This window comes from Pocillopora damicornis, chromosome 1 (assembly GCF_964200805.1).
Source record: "Pocillopora damicornis chromosome 1, jaPocDami1.2, whole genome shotgun sequence".
Taxonomy (NCBI): Eukaryota; Metazoa; Cnidaria; class Anthozoa; order Scleractinia; family Pocilloporidae; genus Pocillopora; species Pocillopora damicornis.
This window is the reverse complement of record NC_142670.1, coordinates 7,192,501-7,217,453: the sequence shown is the minus strand read 5'-3', so window position 1 is coordinate 7,217,453 and position 24,953 is coordinate 7,192,501. Positions and strand designations below refer to the sequence as shown.

Below are 24,953 nucleotides of genomic sequence, written 5' to 3'. Positions count from 1 at the left end.
GCCTTAAACTACTTGAGTTTCCTCGCGTTACTCTTCGCTAGATATTTTCCTTTTTACTTACGTCTTTCTTGTTCTCTTTCGCGTTCTTTCACCGTATAAACCATATTGGTGTCCTCTTCCAACTTTCTTGCGCGTTTCTCTGGACTCACTTACTTCTTGTTTTTTTTTTTGGTCGCTCAGTCTCTCTCTTTTCATCCTATTTTCACTCAAAACCCTCTCTCCACGCACTTGAATCATAACAATTTCCTCCTGTGACAAAGCCTTGATTCTGCCTGTATTGTTGCTCTGCGAGTTGATTAGAATTTACAGAATACTGAGAATTACTGTTCAACTACAACCTCACCAGTTTAATTTCGCGCTCAAAACGCGGGTTGAAGATTATTTGCTTACGCGGCTTCACATCCACCAACCCATGTGAAGCCCTCGTGCATGGCCTAGCCGTGTGCCCGCGGTACGCTACACTGAAGCTCGACACTCGAGTATGCGCACTTCATTGTCATCAGCCGGTGTTTCCTGGCGCACACTAATGGGTATCCAAGTTACGCGCGCAATCGCGCCTGCGCATTACCTTCTCCCTCACCCTTCCACCCAAGATAGTGCCCGTAGTACAGTTGGCCGCGCATGCTAAAAGTGGCACTTTGTACGGTCGGTCGTACGGTCGTACGGTCGCACGTCCAAATTTTTTCGGCTGGATGGGTTACCACTATTTCGTATAATTGTGGGGGCTACGGTTCGCGCGCTGCGAGCTCCGCTATAAAGGTTTCGAGTTCGTCGTTATAACCGAATTTATCAACATTAAAGTTCCATGTAAGCTGTTTTTTTCCAATTGTCTTTTTTTTCACCCGAAGTTGAATTCAATTCCATTTTAAAGGAAATAGTTCTTGTAATGAGAAATTGTTGTATTACAATATCCGATATTGAATTGGTTTCCGGCGAGCTGAGTTACGGTGCAGCGGATCTCTGTATTCGATGCTCTTATTTAACCCTTTAACTCCCAGAAGTGATCAACAAGTAACTTCTCCCTATAATATCCATACATTATCCCACAAAAAAGCAGTGAGAATATTCAAACTGATCAGGCAAAAGTTGTTTTCCCAATCTAACATCAACTTCTCATAACTAATTGACAAGAAAATGTAAAGCAGCTGGAATGGAGAATTGACAATCAGATCTTGGGAGTTAAAGGGTTAAAAAATTGTATTTGATTCAAATTTTTTATCAATATCTCTTGAACAAAAATGATGATACATGTCCACTTTTGGATAAGAATTTACTTGCCTAAATTGAATTATCTCTGAAGGTGTAAAAGATGTTATGAACACTCGATGCTAAAATTCTCATCCACGCACGGTTATCCAATACCTCATATATGCATGAGCATTAGTAAACAATTGTGAGCTTAAGAAGGCTGTACATCGGCCAATTTCCCTCACTGCATTTTAAAGACCGAGACGAAGGCTTCGTCAGCAAAGGATCAAAGGATATATTACATGATAACAAAATATTTTCCTGCACCATTGAATGACCAAATGAATCTTTTAGTCTCGTTGTGATTTTTACTTTGTTTGTTTTCATTTGGGACGAATCTGTGACCTCTGTTATAGCCAAAATTGTTGGAAAAGCTTTTATTCATGTGACAAAAAAAACTGTTTAGATACAAAAATTATACAGGCTACAAGCATTTCTTTTCTTTACTCTTTTGTGGGGAATCAAAGTGGGAATCGAAAGAAAATACATTTTTCACTCTTGGGTAGCCGATCAGAGCACAGGTTTCCGGCTCGCTCGCGGGTCCTACCTTAACGTATAAATAGCCAAATTGGGTAAGTGTGTCAACAAAAATGAAAATTTCAACCCCAAAACCACGATGCATACGGTTTATTGATCATGTATGAAAACGAAACCTCGCCAACCACATCATTAATTATTCTGGTTTTTTGAAGAATTTGGAACGTCCTTCAACCTCCTCGCGAAACTTGACACATTAGTCGTCGACGGTGAATAAATGTTTGTCTTCAAATGTTCGAACTACGTATCTACAAGGTGGTTAGTAGTATCATTTCTAACGGGTTATCTGTCAGAGTTCAGTTTTAGTAGATATACCTTTTCGCGCGATGACGGACAAAATGGGCACGATGTTTGAGTGTTTACATCGTGCGTCGGAAGATAAAAATGTGGGCTCAGTAAAGACTGATATTGGAGCAGAATTCTGTTGTGTAGGGCTTGAACCCTCGACCTCCCGCACAACAGCCCGGCGCCCCACAACCTAAGCAGCAAGCAGTGGTTTAACGACTATCACATTAACAAAAAAAATTTAAAAAGTAGGATGTTTATGTCATTGTGCTATACTCCAAATTAAAGAAATTAAAGCAAGCAGTGGTTTAACGACTATCACATTAACAAAAAAAATTTAAAAAGTAGGATGTTTATGTCATTGTGCTATACTCCAAATTAAAGAAAATGAAAATCTAAAAGATCTTGTATGAGGCCTAGTCTCAAATTGGGGTATAAATAGTGAAACAGCATAGCTCCAAAATAGAATCATGGATCACGAAATAAGCAGTGATACACGATTTTTTGTTTCGAGTTCGATGAGCTCATATTCAGCTTCTTCAATACTGTTGGTGTTACCAAGTGCACCGTTTTGTTACACATTTGTGGGGCAAATCACATTTTTCACAGGAGTTAAGGTGAGGACAGAATAAGTTAATAGCGACCTAATACAGTAAATGAGATAAATGGGTATTGAATTAAGATACAAATAGAAATAATTTGAAACATGAGACAAAAGAATGAAAGAAATATCGATCTTATTTACTTGTCACGAACGCAGGATCGAATCTTAGACCATCGGATATTACGATCAGAAGTTCTCACTTCTCGTTAATGAGCCATGACATACAGTGGATACATAAAGGATCATCCTGCATACTGCTTGGATCATCAATGTCGAAAGTTTCATGTCTTCAAATACATAATGATAGAAAGGAAATTTCAAACTTTTTCGTGACAAAGGAAAAAATCATTTTTAACCGACGACCGAAAAAAAAAAAACCCTATCCGTCAGATAAGGTTAAACGACAAATATCAATGCTGACATGTAGATAAACATACCAGACCTTGAGGTAGCTTATTTATCTTCCCACAAGGGATCTACGAGATACGGGATACGGGATCTATGATACGATCTATCACTTGCCTGTACGAACTGTTATACAATTATTTATGGTCTCGCTTACTGCATCCAAACTCAGCAAAGAATTCCGGAGCTCAAAGAGACAGAGAGCTAGGGCCTCAGATTTTTCCTCCGACTTAAAGACAACTGGTTCAGTAAAAATTTATTCATAAAATTCCTGTAGGATACACTGATGGTTTCTGTACATAAAGATGCATGGAGTACACAGATTTTACAAATTTTTAATATCTTCCTTGGATATTTCTTTAAGAACAGTATTTATGGTATTCGCTTTAATTCCTTCCAAGAAGTGAAACGATTTAAATGTGCTTTTCTTTAGATACAACGAGAAGTCAAGTATTTTTCTTGGAAAAGAACTTTATTGGAGCTAAATTTATTGCAAGTAATCTTCAGGTGAGGAAAAATAATGTAGAAATATGTAGCATATTATAATCGAAAGACGAGAAAAGTGGCAAAAAAAATTTACATAAAGAATACATATTATTGATGTGATTTCTTTAGCTTTGTATCTCCCTCTGGTGATTACACCGGACAGCTACGCTTTTGACTGCAAAAATATTAAGTGCAGAATTGGCGGGAGTTGTTTACAAGAAAAACGCTTACCGTTATTATTTTTAGAAACTTTATGAAGTCGTCTCGGTGAGAGTAGAAAACGAAAATTTGATAGAACTGTAACGCTAATGGGAAGATGACCAAAAACAAATGTGTATCATATTGAACGAGGGATATATCAAGTTGATCACTTGAAGAGAAATTGCATTGGTACAATATAACTCACGGTGTGAATTCACCCTTATCGATTCAGTTACGGCAGAGTGTAACATGTCCTGCTCTGAGAAGAAAAGGGGTTTTGCGGATTGCGAGTGTTTTGCACTAAAAGGGAAAAAGCTGAATTTAAATTACAGAATTTATTAATCGCCATGGAGAAACATGTAAACAAGTAATAATCATAAAAAGAATAAAAAAACAAACAAACAAATAAACAAGCGCAATAACTTTCTTAAAGAAGAAAAGTAATTTTGATCACGAAACTGGGCATTAGACGAGGTAAGATCTTTCAAACGCGTCAATATGTAACCATCATTTTTTCATCGAAATTGTTGTAAAGCAAAACGTTATTCTCAATATTTTGAGGCATGTAGATTTAACAAATGACATCGTTTAGAGATCAGAGGGATTCAGAGGATCAATTTTCATTCTGCAACTGATTAGAGTTGTAGAGCTAATGTTGTCTTTAATGAAAGATCGCAATCTTATTTTTCTTGCGGCTGACAACAATCAACTTTAATTCAGTCGAATTTACTCGGTTTATTGTTGTCAGATGCCGAAATGTTTCATTGGTTTCTCTCATTTGACTCGTGGTTCAATAGTTTGCACGCGATGCAATTTCCTAAATCCTTAAATTCCTGGAAGTGATATAACTTGTAGAGATTTAAATGTACGTGATCGTTATGTGGCAGAAGCGCGTGAGGAGTATGTGACAGAGCTAGATAACGTGCTGTATATAATTATAGCTCTTGTCAAAGTCAAAACCAGCAAATATCTCTCCAAAACAAACGAAGTTTGAAACAAAGCTCGAGGTTGAAAAGAAAAATACACAATTCCTACGTTTCTTTTGATATCGTAACATTCGCGATATGTGGTAAGACTAACGGTAATATGGTTGTCGGTGAAATACCAGAATTTTTTCAGTTTCCAAGACGTGACATATGCATATCCACCGCACGCTGTAAATGTACCAATTTCCTTCACATATTAAAATATCAAGGTCGTCATTAGAACCGAATTTATCAACATGACAGTTTTACTTTCCATGTAGGCTTTTTTTATGTTATTTTTTACCTGAAGCTGAATTCAATTCTTTTTTAAGGAAATATTTCTTGTAATAAGAAATTTTTGTATTACAATGTTCGAAGTCGAATTGGTTTTCCGACGAGCTGAGCGTCGGTGAAGCGGATCTCTATTTTCGATGCTGCTATTTAAAAAATTGTATTTGATGCAATTTTTCAATCAATATCTTTTAAATAAAAAAGGATTATACATGTCCACTTTTGGATACGAATATATTTGCTTGAATTGAATTATTTCTTTGAAGGTGTAAGAGATGTCATGAAAACTCGATGGTAAAATTCGTATCCACGCACGATTATCTGATACCTCCTATATGCGTTTGCATTCCTGAACGAGTGTGAGCCTAAGAAGGCTGTACATCGGCCAATTTCTCTCACTGCATTTTAAGCACCGAGACGAAGACTTCCTCAGCAAAGGATTAAAGGATATATTACATGATAACAAAATATTTTCATGCACCGCGGAATTACCAAATGAATCTGCTAGTCTCGTTGTGATTTTGTTTTGTTTTGTTGTTATTTGGGACGAATCTGTGACCTCATGTTTTCATCAAAAATACCGGAAAAGCTTTTATTCATACGACAAAAATAAACTGCTTAATTACGACATTATACGAGGTATTCAACAGACTACAAGCATTTTTTTATTTATTTTATTTAACTTTTTGGGAATCAACGAGGGAATAAAAAGAAAACACATTTTGCGCTCTTTGGTAGCCGATCAAAGCACAGGTTTCCTTGCTGTCTCGCGGGTCCCACCACAGCATATAAATAACAGAGAAATTGGGAAAACGTGTCATCAGCAGTGAAAAATTCAACACCAGAAACACGATGACTACGATTTCTTGATCACGTTTAAAAGGGAACCTCGTCAATGACACGATTAATTATTCTGGTTTTTTTAAACGCTTTGGAACATCAATCCACCTCCTTGCCAAACTTGACACGGTAATCGTCGACGGTGAATAAATTTTAGCCTTCAAATATTCGAGGTGGTGGTTAGTAAATCATTTCTAACTGCTTATCTATCATAGTTCAGTTTTAGTAGATATACTTTTTCGCGCGATAACAGAAAACATGGGCACGGTGTTTGAGTGTTTACATCGTGCGCTGGAAGATAAAAATGTTGGCTCAGGTAGTGCTGATATTCGAGCAGAATTCTGTTGTGTAGGGCTTGAACCCTCGACCTCCCGCACGGTAGTCCAGCGCCCTAAAAGCTAAGCAGGCGGTGGTTTAACAACTATCACATCAGCAAAATAAATTTAAAAGTAGGATGTTTTTGTCATTGTACTATACTCAGGATTAATGAAAATGAAAACCTAAAGATCTTGTATGAGGTCCAGTCTCAACTTGGCGTATAAATAGAACAACAGCATAGCTTCAAAATAGAATCATGGATCACGAAATAAACAATGATACACGACTTTCTGTTTCGAGTTCGATGAGCTCATATTCAGCTTCTTCAATACTGCTGGTGTTATCAAGTGCACCGTTTTGTTACACACACCTGTGGGGCAAATCACATTTTCAACGGAGTTAAAGTGAGGACAGAATAAGTTAATAGCGACCTAATGCAGTGAATGAGATAAACGGGTATTGACTAAAGATACAAATAGAAATAATTTGAAACATGAGACAAAAGAACAAAAGAAAAACCGATCTATTTACTCGCCACGAACGCAGGATCGAATCTTAGACAATTGGAGTTTACGATCTGAAGTTCTCACATATAGCTATAGATTTCTCGTTAATGATCCATGACTTACAATGGATACATAAAGGATCATCCTACATACTGCTTAGATCATCAATGTCAAAAGTTTCATGTCTTAAAATACATAATGATAGAAAGGAAATTTCAAGCTCTTTCGTGACAAAGGAAAAAAAATCTTTTTCAACCGATGACCCCCCAAAAAACCCTATCCGTCAGATCAGGTTTAACGACAGATTAAATATCAATGCTGACATGCAGATAAACATATCAGACCTTAAGGTAGCTGATTTAGCTTCCCATGAGGGATCTATGAAGGTGCAACATTTCCGATTCTAGTATCATGTGCGTCACTTGTCTGTAAGAACTGTTCTAAAATTATTTATGGTCTCGCTTTCTGCATCCAAACTCAGCAAAGAAATCTGAAGCTCAAAGAGACAGAGAGCTAAGGCCTCAGATTTCTTTTCCAACTTAAAGACAACTGGTTCAGTAAAAATTTATTCCTAAAATTCCTGTAGGATACACTGAGGGCTTCTGTACACAAAGATGCATGGAGTACACAGATTTAACAAATTTTGAATATCTTCCTCGGATATTTCTCTAAGAACAGTACTTATGGTATTCGCTTTAATTCTTTCCAAGACGCGAAACGATTTAAATATGCTTTTCTCTAGATACAACGAGAAGTCAAGTATTTTTCTTGGAAAAAAACTTTATTGGAGTTAAATGTATTGCAAGTATTCTTGAGGTGAGGAAAGCTAATGAAGAAATATGCAGCATATTATAATCGAAAGACGAGAAAATTGGAAAAAAAATTTACATAAAGAATATATATTATTGATGAGATTTCTTTAGCTTTGTATCTCCCTCTGGTGATTTCACTGGACAGCTACGCTTTTGACTGCAAAAACATTTAGTGCAGAATTGGCGGGAGTTATTTACAAGTAAAAAGCTTACCGCTATTATTTTTAGAAACTTTATGAAGTTGTCACGGTGAGAGCGGAAAATGAAAATTTGAGAGAACTGTAACGCTAATGGGAAGATGACCAAAGACAAATGTGTATCATATTGAACGAGGGATATATCGAGTTGATCACCTGAAGAGAAATTGCATTGGCGCACTATAACTCGGTGTGAATTCATCCTTATCGATTCAGTTACGGCAGAGTGTAACATGTCCTGCTTTGAGGAGAAAAGGGGTTTTGCAGATTGCGAGTATTTTGCACTAAAAGAATATAGCTGTATTTAAATCACAGAATTAATTAATCACCATAGAGAAACATTTAAACAAGTAATAATCATAAAAAGAATAAAAAAAAACAACAAACAAAAAAACAGTTATAATAACTTTCTTAAAGAAGAACAGCAAGTTTGATCACTAAACTGGGCATTAGATGAGGTTAGATCTTTCAAACTCGTGAATATGTTACCTTCATTTTTTCATCGAATTGTTGTAAAGCAAAATGTTATTTTTGATATTTTCAGGCATGTAGAATTAACAAATGACATCGTCTGCAGAATAGAGGGATTCAAAGGATAACAGTTTAACAGGTTCAAATCAATTTTCATTCTGCAACTGATTAGTGCTGTAGAGCTCATGTTATTTATAATGAAAGATCACAATCTTATTTTTCTTGCGGCTGACAACAATCAAGTTTAATTTCAGTCGAATTTCCCGGTTTATTGTTATCAGATGTGAAGATATTTCAATGGTTTCTCTCATTTGACTGGTTTAATAGTCTGCACGCGATGCAATTTCCTAAAGCCTCAAACTCCTAGAAGTGATATAACTTGTAACTTATCCTTGTAATATCAATACATTATCCAGCAAAAAGGTAATGAGAATACTCAAAGTTTTATCAGGTAGAATTCGTTATCTTTGAACTAACACAAAATTTCTGTATCTACTTTGAAATGAAACATGTATCAGCTAGAGGGGAGAATTAACAATTAGATCACGGGAGTTAAAGATTTAACTGTGCTTGGTCATTATGCGGCAGAAGCGCGTGATGAGTATGTGACAAAGCTAGATAACGTGCTGTATATAATTATAGCTCTTGTCAAAGTCAAAACCAGCAGATATCTCTCGAAAACAAACGAAGTTTGAAACAAAGCTCGAGATTGGAAAAAAAAACCCCTTCCTACGTTTCCTTTGATGCTGTAACATTCGCGATATATTGTAATAATAACGGTAATATGGTTGTCTGTGAAATACCAGAATTTTTTCAGTTTCCAAAACGTGACATCTCCACCGCACGCTGTAAATGTACTATTTATATCATCACATATAAAGGTATCAATGTCGTCATTACAACCGGATTTATCAACATGACAGTTTTACCTTCCATGTGGGCTGTTTTTTTTTCAATTGTATTTTTTACCTGAAGCTGAATTCAATTCTTTTTCAAAGAAAATAGTTCTTGTTATGAGAAACTGTTGTATTACAATGTCCGAAATTGAATTGATTTTTCGGCGAGCTGAGTTTCGGTGCAGCGGATCTCTGTAATCGATGCTCCTATTTAAAAAATGTTTTTTGATTCAAATTTTCAACCAATATATTTTGAATAAAATGGATGATACATGTCGGCCTATCTATACGAATTTATCTGCTTGAATTGAATTATCTGTTTGAAGGAGTTAAAAGATGTCATGAACACTCGATGGTAAAATTCGTATCCACGCGCGGTTATCTAATACCTCATATATGCGTTTATAAAATAATTCAATAGTACGCGCGCTCTGATTGGCCATAAAACCATTTTACACGAGTGTATGTAAACACGGTTTTCGTTCCTCTTTCATAAATTATTTTATAAAAGAAATGTAAAATGGTTTCCGTGTTTACATAGCCTGATGTAAACACGCGGGAGGTTGGGAGAACACTCGATAAGCCAGAAACCACTCCGCTTCGCGTCGTGGTTTCCTACGCTTATCGAGTGTTCTCCCAACCTCCCGCGTGTTTACATCAGGCTATGTAAATACGGAAACCATTTTACATTTCTTCATTGTATTACTGGAAAAGTGTGAGCTCAAAAAAGGCTGTACATCGGCCAATTTCCATCACTACATTTTTAGCCGGGACCGAGACCAAGGCTTCGTCAGCAACGGATCCAAGGATGTATCACACGATAACTAAATATATTCATGCACCAAGGAATTACCAAATGAATCTGCAAGTTTCGTTGTGATTTTTATTTTGTTTACGTCGAATCTGTGACCTCTGTTTTAGAAAAAAATGCTGGAAAAGCTTTTATTCATAGGAAAAAATATACTGTTTAGTTACGAAATTATACGAGGTATTCAGCAGGCTACAAGCATTTCTTTATTTCCTTCTGAGGGGAATCAAAGTGGGAATCGAAAGAAAACACATTTTTCATTCTTGGGTAGCAGAGCACAGCTTTCCTGCTCGCTCACGGGTCCCACCTTAACGTATAAATAGCAGAGGAATTGGGAGGACGTGTCAACAAAAGTGAAAATTTTAACCCCAGAACCACGATGACTAAGACTTCTTGATCACGTATGAAAACTAAACCCCGTCAACGACACGATTAATTATTCTGGTCTTTTAAACGCTTTGGAACATCAATCCACCTCCTCGCAAAACTTGACACGATAATCTTCGACGGTGAATAAATTTTTGTCTTCAAGTGTTCGAACTACGTATCTACAAGGGAGTTAGTAGTACCATTTCTAAGTGGTTATCTGTCAGAGTTCGGTTTTAGAAGATATACCTTTACGCGCGATGGCGGACTAAATGGGCACACTTTTTGCTTGTTTACACCATGCGCTGGAAGATAAAACTGTGAGCTCAATAAATACTGATCTTGGAGCAGAAGCTTGTTCTGTATGGCAAGACCACCTCAGCAGCTTCAGGGAAATGTTCCAGATTTCCCATCCGCTATAATATCGCAAAAGATTCTCTTTTGATCAGCAATTCGTTCCTAAATAATTTTTCAGTCTCATTTCTCTTTCAGTCTACTTCCTCCGCCAAATATATAATGCTCATGGCCTGGCAGTGAATTCACTCGATGGCCTACAAGATTAAGCTATGCAGGAGTCTGTGTGTTGCGCTTGGCTTTCAATTTCTTGTGGATGAAGTTTCTTGATAGCAAGAGTTTTGTTGAAAAGGACACTTTCCAGTGCCATCTTCTCCAGTCCCTCAAAATAACCTCGTATTCAGCGCCTTTTCTGAATTCGAAATGAGAAAATCGAGTACTTCCCCAACATAATTTGGAGAGGGACCAGCTCTAAATTTAGTATCTAAATTTCCTAGTTCCTTCAAAAAATAATTAATGAAGGAGTTTATTGACCAGAACTTATAATTCTGTTAATAAAAAAAAAGACTTTGTCCAGCAATTTTTCAATAGCTTTGAGGGACATTTTACACATGCACTTTGTGGGAGAACAGGGTCGATAAACGTGTTTCTTCACGCAATAGGCTCGCGGGGTGTTGGTAGAATCCGTGACGGTAACGCAAACCCTCAAAGGTGTTTCGGTTTCGTTTGTTGCATAATTTTTGATCCATGCTTATCCATGCCTACCGGGTACAACTAGATTGTTTATTGCAACTCACGCTTTTTGATAAGGGACAGCCTTGAACGACGTTTCAACCGATGAGACTACGAAAACAAACTAACAAACAAACAATTGAAAAAACAAACATGACACAACCCGCAGAACTTGACTGTCACGCAATCACAATAGCGTGACGGAGGAAACTTTGAGATTCTCATTCATCCTCTATGATTAAGTATAAAATGTTTTCTCTGGGTTACTTTCATCTGAGTCTCCTCTTTTGATTTTAAACAATGTAGCGCAGTACAATCGATTCAATTTTATTTCTAGCTATGGCAGAAAGCAACCTCCCAACAACGGGAGAAGAACTGGAGGTGAAAAATGAGTTTCCAGCCACAGGTGAGAAAAAGCAACAGGGAAAGACTTCGTTGTGGTAATTTTGTACTGTTTGTTAATTAAGTATATCTTAATTCTGGTGCACAATTTTTTGGATCAATTCGACTCGAAGGTTTTAAGGAATCCACTAAATACGCCAGTATTAGAACGCTAGTTGTAATTGCACATAGTTGTGATCACTAACAAAGTTGAAATATCTTCTCGGTAATTTCAGCGACAGAAGAAAGTCAAGTTACGTCAAGCGACGCTGAAATGGATGTATATAATGACCCTTTAAGAGGTGAGAAAACCATGTGAAATAAGATTGTTTAAAAGACGCCCCAGTAAACTTTTTGTCACATTTACATCAAAATTTGCGTATGTTCTGTGAATAAGTTTTTGAAACAGCAAAGGATTGTTTCTCCAAATTCTAACTCTTTTACTAGTAAAATGAAAAACCAAAGGAAAAAAACAATTTACTGCTCGATCCGATCAGGTAAAATGCATAGACATCATTAATTATTCTAAGCAAAAAAGCGACAAATTTGAAAGCGACTTAGCTTTGAAGAGCCCTAAGTTAAAGAATGGGCCAAAATTGGCCTACTAGGCTTCGTAAAACTCAGTATTCTGAGTTTTAGAAGTGCTTATTTGTAAATCAACGCACAAAGTTTTGGAGATTAACTATTTATCAAAAATTTACACCTAAAATGAACGACATTTGCGCGGAAAAAGTATTATCCTTTTGGACTTGAAATTATTCTAAATTTTGTCATTTTTAACTCGTGAATTGCGCGCATGCGCAAGAGCGAGTTATAAATACGATGTGGGGAATGGCATTCGCTCGCTCGCTCGCTCGCTCGATTGGTCGATTCCTGTAAACTTTTTTTAGATTTTAGGCTTTTGAGTGCATTTTAAACAGACGAAATGGCGACCTTTGTTGCTAAGAATAGTGGTGGGGTGAAAAAGAAGCCAATGATAATCTTAAAAGAGTTTTTTTTTTCGTTTTAGTTTCAACAAGCGGCGCCAGCGACTGGCAGGCATGCAAGGATTCACACTGAAATAACAGAACAACCTTCGTTTTTCATAAAATTGTAATTTACAATCCTTGAACTTGAAAACAATCCGAAGATTCATTGAAAATATCACTTACTGCGAAGCGCTCGGAGTTTACAGATGTTCAAAAGCTTTTTCTGTTATAGCGTGAGATTGAGGACAAAATTGATCATTACGTTTCGTCGCGTGTGTTTTTCCTGTGAGAAGCAACAAAAGATGCCGGCGACTGACGAAATAACAAGTTAACACGAAAATCAGATAACACCTAAACAAACAATTTTAGCTACCGATTTTCAGTGAATTTTTAAAGAACAATTTTCTTTTAAGTTTCAAGACAATTTGAAGATTCAACATACAAACAACGTACTAAAATGCGAAAGCTACACACCACAAAATTGATAAATAGGCCTGAAATGAAATTCTATCTTGTTATTGATCATACGTTGCCTAGCACGTGACCTAAATCTACCCAGGCGGAGATCCAAAATGACGGTGGCAGGCTTGGCTTAGTTATATCACTCAAAACTCGTTCCCGTTTGTCTCATTTGATAAAGAGGGAATCGTTAATGTTTTCATTAAGACAGTATTGCCTTGATTTTCTAATATTTACAACGAAAGACAGTAAATTTCACTTTTCACCCACATTTACTTCCAACCTTTTCTTTTGAACCAGAAACAAAAATGATAGACGTTTAAAACACATGACATCATCCACCTTGTCAAATGTAATAGCATGATCATTTCAATTGTAATGCCTTCTTATCCCAACGTTACTTTGTTTCTTTGCTACATTAGCGAACACTGAACCACTGCTCGTACTCTAGATATGACAATCAACCACAAAATTCCCTAAACCAGATAACATTAAACATAATCTAAAAAATCATGTGTCAATTCACGAGTTTGCTCACAGAGCACTTTGATTTGTATAAAAGTCATTTTCGGTAGGAGGGAGCTGTTGGTACCCGTAGACCTGTCAAAGTCGAGTTTTGAAAAATTTGCAAACGAGTAACTTTTTGAGGCCGCCAAAAAGAAAGTATTTGCGCTAACACCTTCCTGTCCTTTACTGTTCAATACATGTTTGGCAGAAATTTTACGCAATTTGAGAATTCTACAGAGAAGAGGAGGCATTTTGTCTCGGCCGTATGGCCTGTTTTGGTCTTCTAAATATTTCACGCCTCTTTAAACAGTTATGTCAATACCAAGCCCACGCTGTAAACCACCAGCCAACAAAATGAAGAACCGCTGACTTTTATAACAGGCAAAATGGCACTTCGTGGGAAAGTGATACTTTCCCAATCAAAAAACAGCAAAAACAAAAGACATGTTTTCCGGCGCTCTTTTCTGAAGGATGGGCAAACCACGAACTCTTCTCACTCTCAGCACAATGTTTCTTTTGTTATCAGAACATTAAAAAATTTCAACCTTTTCCGCTCCTGGCTTTGCTTTGCTTTCTGCATTTTTTCTCAGTAACTCATGGGATGTTATATTGTAACTTGATATTTTGGAACGTGTAACGCAGGTGTAAAAGGAACTTTGGAAACCCTCTCGACTTAAGTGTAAACCGAACAGAACCGAAGCTACAGCTAAAACTCCAAATAGCTTGCATATCTTAAAGCAAACAAATTGCACAGATAAACTCTCCTGAAGGGCGATTGTAAAAGAAATTGAGTTGAAATAGGATCTCCTGGTAAAACTTGTGATATTTTGGAAAACGTAAGCCAGGTGTAAAAGGGGTTTGTGAAAGCCTCTCGACCTAAATGTAAACCGATAAACTTGAAATGCTAATAGCCAAGCTTCAGCCCAGACTCTCGACAGCTTGCACACAAACAAAAATTACAGATATTAAACTATTCTGATCTTTTGTTTTTCGTAGCTCTACGCTCCTTTAACCTAAAAGTTTGTTTGGAAGTATAAAGTTGTAGTATGAAGTCGTATCACTCATTACTGTATCATTAACACCAAAACTGTGTGCTCTCAGGGATAGCGAAAGTATGTCTCGAGGAAGGTAACAAAGAATACAGACAAGGAGAAGCTAATAACGCGATAAACTCCTACACGGAAGGACTTCAAGTGAACTGCAAAGATATACGGCTTAACGCCAAGCTTTATAGCAACAGGGCAACAGCTCATTTCCGTTTGGGTAAGAATTTCACATGTAAACATATAAATCTGTCGTGCAGCATTACAAGATAACGGAATACACAATCTGCATCAAGAAAAGAAAAAAATTGAGCAACTGCAGAAAAGTAGCGTAAAAACACAAATCGCCCTGTAGCGGATGAAAATTAGGCAAAGAAATGATCCTCGTTGCATTTTAAGCAATTGTAATTTTTAAGGCTTCTTTGTTGCAATTGCGTGTGATTACCACTTTTTTAAACCCTCTTTTCGGAATCTCATAGCAAACTATGTGGAATGTCTCGATGATGCAACAGTTGCCGTTCAATTGGAACCCACTTTAATCAAGGCTATTAAGAAAGGTGGGTTTTTCAGACATAAGCCATCAACATTCTATTCTTTGATTTCGTCAAAAGAGGATTGTGTGGTTTGTGGCAGGTAGCTGCACTCCAAGTGTCAATTGTATCTGGTGTGTCAACGTCTGTGATGTGGGTAAAAAGCATAAGAAAACGTCAATAAACTCTCAAATACCGCTGCCTGGCTAGTTCACATTGTAGATCTGTGACATCTGCAAATAGTTTAATATTCTTGTCCCGGATATGGGTGGAAACCCGTAAGCCCCGTTTCCTGCATCTTCTCAGTCACTCTTAGCAGGGGACGAACCCGGGCAGGAGGCACCTGAAAAATTCCCATTCAAAAGTTAACTGCTCAATGCAGTCTGCCCGAAAACTCCCGAAAAGTGCTGAAAAGCGCTAAAGTGCATATTGAAGTGAAGAATGCGCGAGATAAATTCATCGTTATCATCATCAATTGAAGCTTAATTGGTAGCCGCTTTGCATTAGCTCCTTATTGTTCATTTTCAGTTCTTCTACAAGTTCAAATTTCCTTCATTATCATAACTTTTGTTCCCAGCTAACTGGGAAATTAAGTCCATGTTATCAATACGTTTATACCTTAACAGGGATAAATTAACTTTCACCACCAATTATTCTCTCCTTTCAGGAGCCAGAGCTTGTGTCGAACTTTGCTGGTATAAAGAAGCAAGGAGCTGGTCGCATATGGGATTGGCAGTATCCTTTAACGAATGTTTCAAACGTGATACGAGATGCAATGCGAATAATATTTCAAGAAAAATCAATACGTTCCAGGCAGATTCTTCTACAAATAATGCAAGCGATGTTCTCTTATACTGCACTGAGCAGTTTAAAGAAGCTGAAATATTATTAACGGGTTCTTTCGATTATTCCACGAAACTTTACTTAAAAGAAGAGGCCATATTAACTAATCCAGAGTTTCTGTAAAATGCCCCTCATTTTTGTCTTGAGACGAGCATCACCATGACGACCGAACTTCAACTAATAAATGCGCTTCAGAGCTAATTAACAATCTCGAATAACTTGAAATCAAATCTCTTCAAGAAATCCACGCTCGAATTTTCATTCCAATTTTACAGTTTATCCAATACCCTCATTATTATTAAAACAGACATTTCCATTGCATTTTCGCAAATCCACCCATGATTTAGCTACCCTTGACACGTTTTAAGATTGAAAACAATCACGAACTTCTGCTTCAATTAATAAGGAAATCGAATGCTGAACTAAAAGTCAAAGCAAACGCTTATGCCAGTCTCGGATGTACTTACCATAATGTTGGGCAGTTCAGCACAGCGATCGAGTACCATCAACAATGTTTAGAAATTGCTCAAGAAGTAGGAGACAAGGCCGGAGAGGGAAGAAGTGATGCCAATCTCGGCAACGCTTATCAAGGTCTAGGAGAGTTCAAAACAGCCATCAAGTACCATCAGCAATGTCTAGATATTGCTCAAAAGGTGGGTGACAAGGCCAGAGAGGGAGCAAGTTATGGCAATCTCGGCAACGCTTATGACAGCCTTGGAGAGTTCAAAACAGCCATCAAGTACCATCAGCAATGTCTAGAAATTGCTAAAAAAGTGGGAGACAAGGCCAGAGAGGGAGGAAGTTATGACAATCTCGGCAACGCTTATAACAGTCTAGGAGAGTTCAAAACAGCCATCAAGTCCTTTCAACGTCATCTAGAAATTGCTAAAGAAGTGGGAGACAAGGCCGGAGAGGGAGCAAGTTATGGCAATCTCGGCAACGCTTATGACAGTCTAGGAGAGTTCAAAACAGCTATCAAGTACCATCAGCAATGTCTAGAAATTGCTAAAGAAGTGGGAGACAAGGCCAGAGAGGGAGGAAGTTATGACAATCTCGGCAACGCTTATAACAGTCTAGGAGAGTTCAAAACACCCATCAAGTACCATCAACAATGTCTAGAAATTGCTAAAGAAGTGGGAGACAAGGCCGGAGAGGGAAGAAGTTATGACAATCTCGGCAACGCTTATCGCAGTCTAAGAGAGTTCAAAACAGCCATCAAGTACCATCAACGTCATCTAGAAATTGCTAAAGGAGTGGGAGACAAGGCCGGAGAGGGAGCAAGTTATGCCAATCTCGGCATCGTTTATCACAGTCTAGGAGAGTTCAAAACAGCCATCAAGTACCATCAACGTCATCTAGAAATTGCTAAAGAAGTGGGAGACAAGGCCGGAGAGGGAGGAAGTTATGGCAATCTCGGTAACGCTTATCACAGTCTAGGAGAGTTCAAAACAGCCATCAAGTACCATCAACAATGTCTAGAAATTACTAAAGAAGTGGGAAACAAGGCCAGAGAGGGAACAAGTTATGACAATCTTGGCAACGCTTATCACAGTCTAAGAAAGTTTAAAACAGCCATCAAGTACCATCAACGTCATCTAGAAATTGCTAAAGACGTGGGCGACAAGGCCAGAGAGGGACCTAGTTATGGCAATCTTGGCAACGCTTATGACAGTCTAGGAGAGTTCAAGACAGCCATCAAGTACCATCAACAATGTCTAGAAATTGCTAAAGAAGTGGGAGACAAGGCCGGAGAGGGAAGAAGTTATGGCAATCTCGGCAACGCTTATCACAGTCTAGGAGAGTTCAAAACAGCCATCAAGTACCATCAACAATGTCTAGAAATTGCAAAAGGAGTGGGAGACAAGGCCGGAGAGGGAAGAAGTTATGCCAATCTCGGCAACGCTTATAACAGTCTAGGAGAGTTCAAAACAGCCATCAAGTACCATCAACGTCATCTAGAAATTACTAAAGAAGTGGGAGACAAGGCCGGAGAGGGAACAAGTTATGGCAATCTCGGCAACGCTTATCGCAGGCTAGGAGAGTTCAAAACAGCCATCAAGTACCATCAACGTGATCTAGAAATTGCTAAAGAAGTGGGAGACAAGGCCGGAGAGGGAGCAAGTTATGGCAATCTCGGAAACTCTTATCACAGTCTAGGAGAGTTCAAAACAGCCATCAAGTACCATCAACAATGTCTAGAAATTGCTAAAGAAGTGGGAGACAAGGCCAGAGAGGGAGGAAGTTATGACAATCTCGGCAACACTTATGACAGTCTAGGAGAGTTCAAAACAGCCATCAAGTACCATCAACGTCATCTAGAAATTGCTAAAGAAGTGTGAGACAAGGCCGGAGAGGGAAAAAGTTATGGTAATCTCGGCAACGCTTATCACAGTCTAAGAAAGTTTAAAACAGCCATCGAGTACCATCAATATGATCTAGAAATTGCTAAAGAAGTGGGAGACAAGGCCGGAGAGGGAAGAAGTTATGGCAATCTCGGCAACGTTTATCAAGGTCTACGACAGTTCAAAACAGCAATGGAGTACCATCAACGTCATCTAGAAATTGCTAAAGAAGTGGGAGACAAGGCCGGAGAGGGAAGAAGTTATGGCAATCTCGGCAACGCTTATTATAGTCTAGGAGATTTCAAAACAGCCATCAGGTATTATCAGCGTAGTCTAGAAATTGCTGAAGAAGTGGGAGATAAGACCGCAGAGGCGTGCTTACTCTATTCCCTTGGAAGCAGTTTTGAGTGCCAAGGAAATCTTATGAGAGCCTTTGACTGTTATTATTCGAGTGTAGAATTGTATGATGATATCAGGGCCAGTCTTCAACTCAACGATCAGTGGAAGATTTGTTATCGTAATCAGCACCAAGTAGCATACAAAGGTTTGTGGCGTATAAATGTCAGTCGAGGTCAAGTTGTGAAGGCTCTACTTGCCACAGAGAAAGGACGTGCTCAAGCTCTGAGAGATCTGATGGTCGCAAAATATCAGCCTGGAGATTCTTCAACGCCCAGCGCATCCCGCATTTCTCTGAGGTGGGTTCCACTGAGCACAGTTTTCATAGCTATTAATGGACCATGCGTTTACTTCTGGGTTTGCCTCAGTGAAAATAATATCCAGATGAGAGAAGTACACGTAAACAAATACATGTATGAGGATGAGTTGAAATTTTTCATCCAGCTACTGAACGGAACTGCTCTTAAGGAGATCGGCGCAAGAGATACTGTTACCATCGAAAATCCTCCGCTAGACTCGCCGACAGAAGAGGAAATGGCCAATGATGTGATCCGAGTTGATGTGAGGCACTCCCAATCAAGTGCTTTAAATAAGCTGCATGAAATCATCGTTTCTCCTATTGCTGACCTGATCAAAGGCAACGACGAGATCACATTCGTTCCTGAGGGGCCATTTTGCTTTGTACCTTATGCAGCATTGCAGGAGTCGAACTCATCATATTTAAGTGATTCTTTCAGAATTCGTGTGCTTCCCTCGCTGACGACCTTGCAACTAATTCATGATTGTCCAGCTGACTTTCACATGAAGACTGGTGCATTGCTTGTCGGCGACCCATGTTTCAAACATCTCATCTATGAGGGAACACTTTTGGTGCAACTTCCAGGAGCAAGGAAGGAAGTGGAGATGATCGGACGTATCCTCAATGTCTCCCCTCTCACTAGAGAAATGGCAACAAAAGATGAAGTGTTAAAACGAATATCATCAGTGGCCTTAGTTCACATAGCAGCGCACGGCAAAATGGAAACTGGAGAAGTTATCCTGGCACCAAACGCTACAAGAGAAAACCCTCAGCCGCAAGAGAAAGACTATCTACTGATGATGAAAGATGTCATAGAAGCTGGGTTGCGAGCACGTCTGGTTGTACTTAGCTGCTGTCACACTGCTCGTGGGGAGGTCATGGCCGAGGGTGTGGTCGGTATGGCGCGTGCACTTTTGGGTGCCGGTGCCAGATCTGTTGTGGTTACCTTGTGGGCGATTGGCGACGAGGGAACCCTGGAGTTCATGAGTTTCTTCTACGATGCACTTGCCAAAGGCAAGAAGGCCAGTGAAGCTCTCAATCAGGCCATGAAGTGTATGAGAAAAATTGAAAAGTTTAAGGAGGTTTGGCACTGGGCACCATTTGTACTTATTGGTGACGACGTCAACCTGGATTTCAAGGAGATTTAAAAGGTGGAACAAGTAATAATTCTGTTGATACATTCTATTCAATACAAAGTTACATTAAATCATAATCTTTGCTCATATACGAGCAGTGATACTTGCGTGTTAATTTCCCTTCAGTTGGGTTACGAATTTATTTTTCTCTCTGCAAACTGAGATGCAGTACAATCAAGTGGACACGTTTACGATGATAACATTCTTTTTTGGAAACATGATAGGAGTAAAATAGCAAATTTCTTTTAAACCAATCCTGTTGTGCAATGTATCGTTTCATGTGCTGAGAAATATTTCATGGCAACTCAACTATCCTCCCTAAACTGAGATTCTTTTATGTTTCAGTTAAGGCAGTGAGCATTGGTATCCCAGGGAGTTTTCGGATACCTACAAATGCTGATATTTGGACCAGAAACCTGTAAGCTACCGATGAGACCTTTGTCAAGAGTCTTCTTTTCATCAAAGCAGGAAGAACCAAAAGACGGCCAAAGTCAAGTTTAACAAGAGAACAGATTTCCATTCATTCAAAAGTTGCCTTTTTGCTTGTCTGAACTGCTTTTACGAGATTAATCTTTGATATCCTTCTCAAGCTACTGTTTGTTTGTTTTTTTTCATATGATGTCTTAAAATTATCATGACTAGGTATGTGAGAAGTTATTCTTAATGTAAGTATTTTCTACTGAGAGGATTTGGGCGTTACATTTACGTCGAAGTTGGAAAGTCTTGAAAACGTTTTCTAGAGTTTTTTTACAGAGTTTTTCTCAATCGGTTTAGTCTCATGAGTGATATGAAGCTATTACAGCTATGTGCGTGTGTAGAGAATTTCCATAGGAATTGGAGAATAATCAGTTGTTCGATTGCTCGATTATCTTTGTCTATGTCAGATGGAAATTGTGATGAACTTTTCGAGGATTTATACTCAGTCATTGGTACTTAAAGTTAGTTTCTGCCGATCAGAATTTGGTTTATCTGGACTTAAAATAAAAGATTTTGGCCGTAATGGCAAAGATTAGTCTTGGTATTAGTTAATTTTCTGAGATTTCTTCTTTAATTTTGAATGAGATAAATTGTGTTATTTTTTACAAGCAGAACGATGCATTTTAAGTATATTGTTTAATCTAATCACCCAAAGGCAAAACGAGAAGTTATATTCTATAATTTTAGTTATGGCTTACAAAGCATTGAAGGAAGCTCAGAATGAGCTGGAAAGTTGGAACCAAATGATTTTATTTAGTTTCTCCGATTAGATTGTTTACTTATTATCTAAGTACAATAAACTAACATTTAAATGTCAAACAATGAAACAAGTCGCTTGATATTTTGTTAGAATGGAAGAGGAGATCAATAACAAAGGAAGGAAAATTTCTTCATCGACTTGCATAAGCCATTTCTTGTCGTTTGAAGCAGTATTCGCTTATTAAAATTTTGCCCATTTCTTTAAATAGGTTTACTGAATGAGAGATAAACTTCGATATTTTCTGACTCTATAACTGCTAATATCGATTATTGGCAACCGTTTCTTAGGATGTCACGCGACGCACTTTAGCACGTTATGTGACAGATATGATGTTTTGTCGCATCTTTTCGTTTGGAGTAGAGAGCGCAACTATATCTTATTCGCTCAATCTCTTCCCATTTCCTTGGATAGAGTTATTAAATGAGACATAAACTTCGATATTTTCAGATTTTATATCTGCCAGTTTCATTGGCAGCCGTTCCTCAGGATGTCACGCGACGCGTTTTTTTTAGCATGTAAAGCAACATGATATATCGTTGAAGAGGCAAGAAAAAAGAAATTACCTTTCACTTTGGGAAAGGTGCTTTATTCTGTTTATAGAAAGAGTCCTCATCATGGGAGGTACCCTCGGTGTGGTTCCTCGAGTGTAGAAAATATTGATGTTTTCTTTTTCCACGATTGCAAACTTAACTAAAACAGCCTGTTACAAAAAACCGAAACTTTCTTCAAACTGAGGATGGCCGACGGAGGAGAACTTTTCACGGCTAACTGCTAAAGTTGTGGCCATTTTTCTGCTACGGTTAACCCAGACTAACACAAAATAACACATTGTAGGAGGGAAATATTTTTAAGGTCAATTTTTTTTCTACAATTAAGGGTTCAAATTTGTCAATATTTACGCCTTACAGCTAGTTTTTTGACCGATATACGGCTACCGGTTAACCCCATAGAGACCCTCGACTGGGTGACATGCAAGATGTGAAATAAAAACGGTTTTAGAAGGTGGCAACTCGAATATAGAGTGCTGGCTTTTGAGGAGTGAGGAAAACCGGAAAAAACAAGCCATGGAAAAATCTTAGAGGTAAGGATCAACCTGGACGGTCATAGAGAGAGCGTTGTCGCTACGCAATACTCTTAAGTTCCAACTGAGATGCTTAATGAAGTTAACGGGAGATATTCACCGATGTGAAGGCAAGCAAGGATAAATTTGCTTCCCCCTTTAAAGACCTTGTACCGGATCCGAAAAGTCAGTAAGCCCTGATATTTTGACTTCACCCCAGATCTAAAAAACTGCGACAACTTAGATGTTTTAGTAGGAGTTCGCTGCTGACGATAGCATATATTACAATCATTTACGAAAAAGAGCCATGGGGAGGGGGGAGGGGTGGGTCAAGGTTCCCTTTATCCACCCGGGCTGGGAGTGTGAATAGCTACGTGTTTTCAAGGGTAGCATCACAGGTGGGGTTCTCAAGAATCTTAGAGCTACGATTTTAGAAGGTAAAGATAAGATTTTCCTGAAGAATTGCTGGACTTAATAGGCTTCTTTCGTCTGCTTAGACTTTCTCTTCGTGCTCCAGAGCCCTACTCCATCTACCCATCTTACATCTTACATCTTAGTGCTTTTTGCGTGGGCTGTTGGTTTGGTGTTTATCGCCTGCGCGAGTATCAACCCAGGAATCGGCTTTTCAACTCTACCTTGAAAAGAAACAATTACACACGTAGCGGTTTTTAGTATATACCACATTGGTGAATAGAGCTCTTCGCGTCGGCTGGTCGGCTAATTCGGAATGAATAGTCGAACCTGTATTAAGCGGTTTACTGTTAAATTCGCGAATTTTGTGGTCATCCTTGACTCAGTCCCATCGGCCTGTTCGGGTTGTGCGGAACGGTCACTTAGGGCGGAACCACTCGAATAAAACGACGAATTGTCTCCGAAGTAAAATTTATTCCATGTTTGTCTCCTAAAATAAATGTTAGTATTTAGAGTTCAAATGTCCTCAACGCATTGCAGATTATCTTTCTTCTTAGGACCATTGTATCTAACAAATATTATGCAAGAAAATTACGCAAATCATTTGCTGGGTAATTACCAAGAAGTCTAACTGTTAGAATTCTAATCTATTGTTCTGTTTTTACGCTGCATCATCATTTGGTTGAAGTTATTCGATACATTTTTGAGCGATTTTTTAAAATAAACTTAACATTAAAATGATAAATTATGGCTTAAAATGTTGTTTTCTTGTCTTTTGTTGTTAACCTGTATTAAATGGTGATAACAATCAGTTACGGGTTTAAAGCGGTTGCTCGATTGTACCGTCTTTATGAAAGAATGAAATGGTTAGTTAAAAGACAAAAAGACGAGTTCCCTGATGTCATTACCCTCTGAAGTAAAGGTCGGTATTTTTGCAAGTTCCCGCCGAGATTCCCACGGGACACTTGTTGGGATCTCTCTCGGGATGCCAATGAGGAGATTTCTACCAGGGTGCCATTGGGATCCTCGCCCGGATAAAAACTAGCGAACAAAACTGAATGAAATCCAGTTTCGCTCGCAGTCCCACCAATCCAATATTTCACTCCCACCTCACTTTCCACTTCCGCTAATTTTTTTCCGAGAAAGATCAGAGGTCTGCACGATGTTGGAGTTCGCTAACTGTACCAAGCTGTTAGACAAGGGAGACTGAAATTGAAGCACACTCAGTTTTCATTGGTTGATTGGAAAATGGCAGATAGTTTAGCGAACAAAAACTTTGCAGGAGTAATTACAATGCTGTCGACATCGTCATGAAAGCGCTTCAGTAAAAAATTAAAAAGTTAATACATGATAATGCAGGCAAAGGCAGGATCAAGCTGTCTGGCACAGACACCCCAGCTTTCAACCCACATTCCCCTCACTTTCAGTCATAAATTCAAGTGTGAAGTGAAAAAGAAAACTGCACTTTATTTCCAGAAAGTAAAAAAAATTTAAAAATTAAAAGAATTCCTCGAACAATTTCGGAAGAAATAACTAAACAAGGCCTACTCTAATTTAAGACACAGAATAGAAAGAAAAGGAAGATCTGTAATTTTAGATAGAGAGATTTTCAATTTGCAAAACAAGAATCCGTGAGAGGGTCTATTAGAAACCTCAAAAAAAAAATTATCCACAACCGCAAAACCGCAAAAACAACAACAACAACAACAACAACAACAAAAATTCGTTAAAAACCGAAAACCGCATGCAAAACCGTCAAAACATATAAATGTTGACATTCCAGTTCTCAAAACCTTAATCGATCCGATACAGTGTTGACAGGTGGAGCACACAGAGGTTTCGCGGCTATTCGAGATCAGTGGAGGCGCATAATGACTGCTTGGATCGAAGAGAAACCGGAATGCAAGTAGGAAAATCCGAAAACCACATCAGAGATCAAATCCGAAACCCATTCGACAAGTATTTTTGACGAAAACCGAAAACCAAATGCCAAAGAACAGAAAATCCGTTAACCACAATGAACACGCAATCCGAACTGAACCGAAATTCTTTGGCAAAAAAACCGATCTTGAAAAAATAT

The 24,953-nt window shown here is 38.4% G+C and overlaps 2 protein-coding genes and 1 long non-coding RNA gene across 3 annotated transcripts in view; 2 read left to right on the top strand and 1 right to left on the bottom strand.

Moving 5' to 3' along the window:
- Positions 1-16,624: 16,624 nt before the first annotated feature.
- Positions 16,625-24,953, top strand: part of LOC149051672 (uncharacterized) — a 225,988-nt gene continuing 217,659 nt past the window's right edge. The window contains exons 1-4 of the mRNA XM_089214580.1: positions 16,625-16,646; positions 17,113-17,184; positions 17,686-18,098; positions 18,339-18,504. Coding sequence (XP_089070706.1) covers positions 16,625-16,646; positions 17,113-17,184; positions 17,686-18,098; positions 18,339-18,504 — 673 coding nt within the window. The remainder of the gene's footprint in view (positions 16,647-17,112; positions 17,185-17,685; positions 18,099-18,338; positions 18,505-24,953) is intronic.
- LOC149051693 (tetratricopeptide repeat protein 28-like) lies at positions 18,476-21,490 on the top strand. Its single transcript, XM_089183873.1, has 2 exons — positions 18,476-20,180; positions 20,511-21,490. Exon 1 carries the CDS (start codon positions 18,528-18,530, stop codon positions 20,175-20,177), a length of 1,650 nt encoding a protein of 549 aa, XP_089039999.1. The 5' UTR covers positions 18,476-18,527; the 3' UTR covers positions 20,178-20,180; positions 20,511-21,490.
- LOC149051692 (uncharacterized) overlaps positions 23,331-24,953 on the bottom strand; it is a 2,445-nt gene continuing 822 nt past the window's right edge. The window contains exon 2 of the long non-coding RNA XR_016181032.1: positions 23,331-24,079. This is a non-coding gene — a long non-coding RNA (uncharacterized LOC149051692). The remainder of the gene's footprint in view (positions 24,080-24,953) is intronic.

Excerpts from the sequence above, each read along its gene's own strand:
- LOC149051693 (XM_089183873.1), top strand. The coding sequence starts at position 18,528 with ATGGAGTACCATCAACGTCATCTAGAAATTGCTAAAGAAGTGGGAGAC.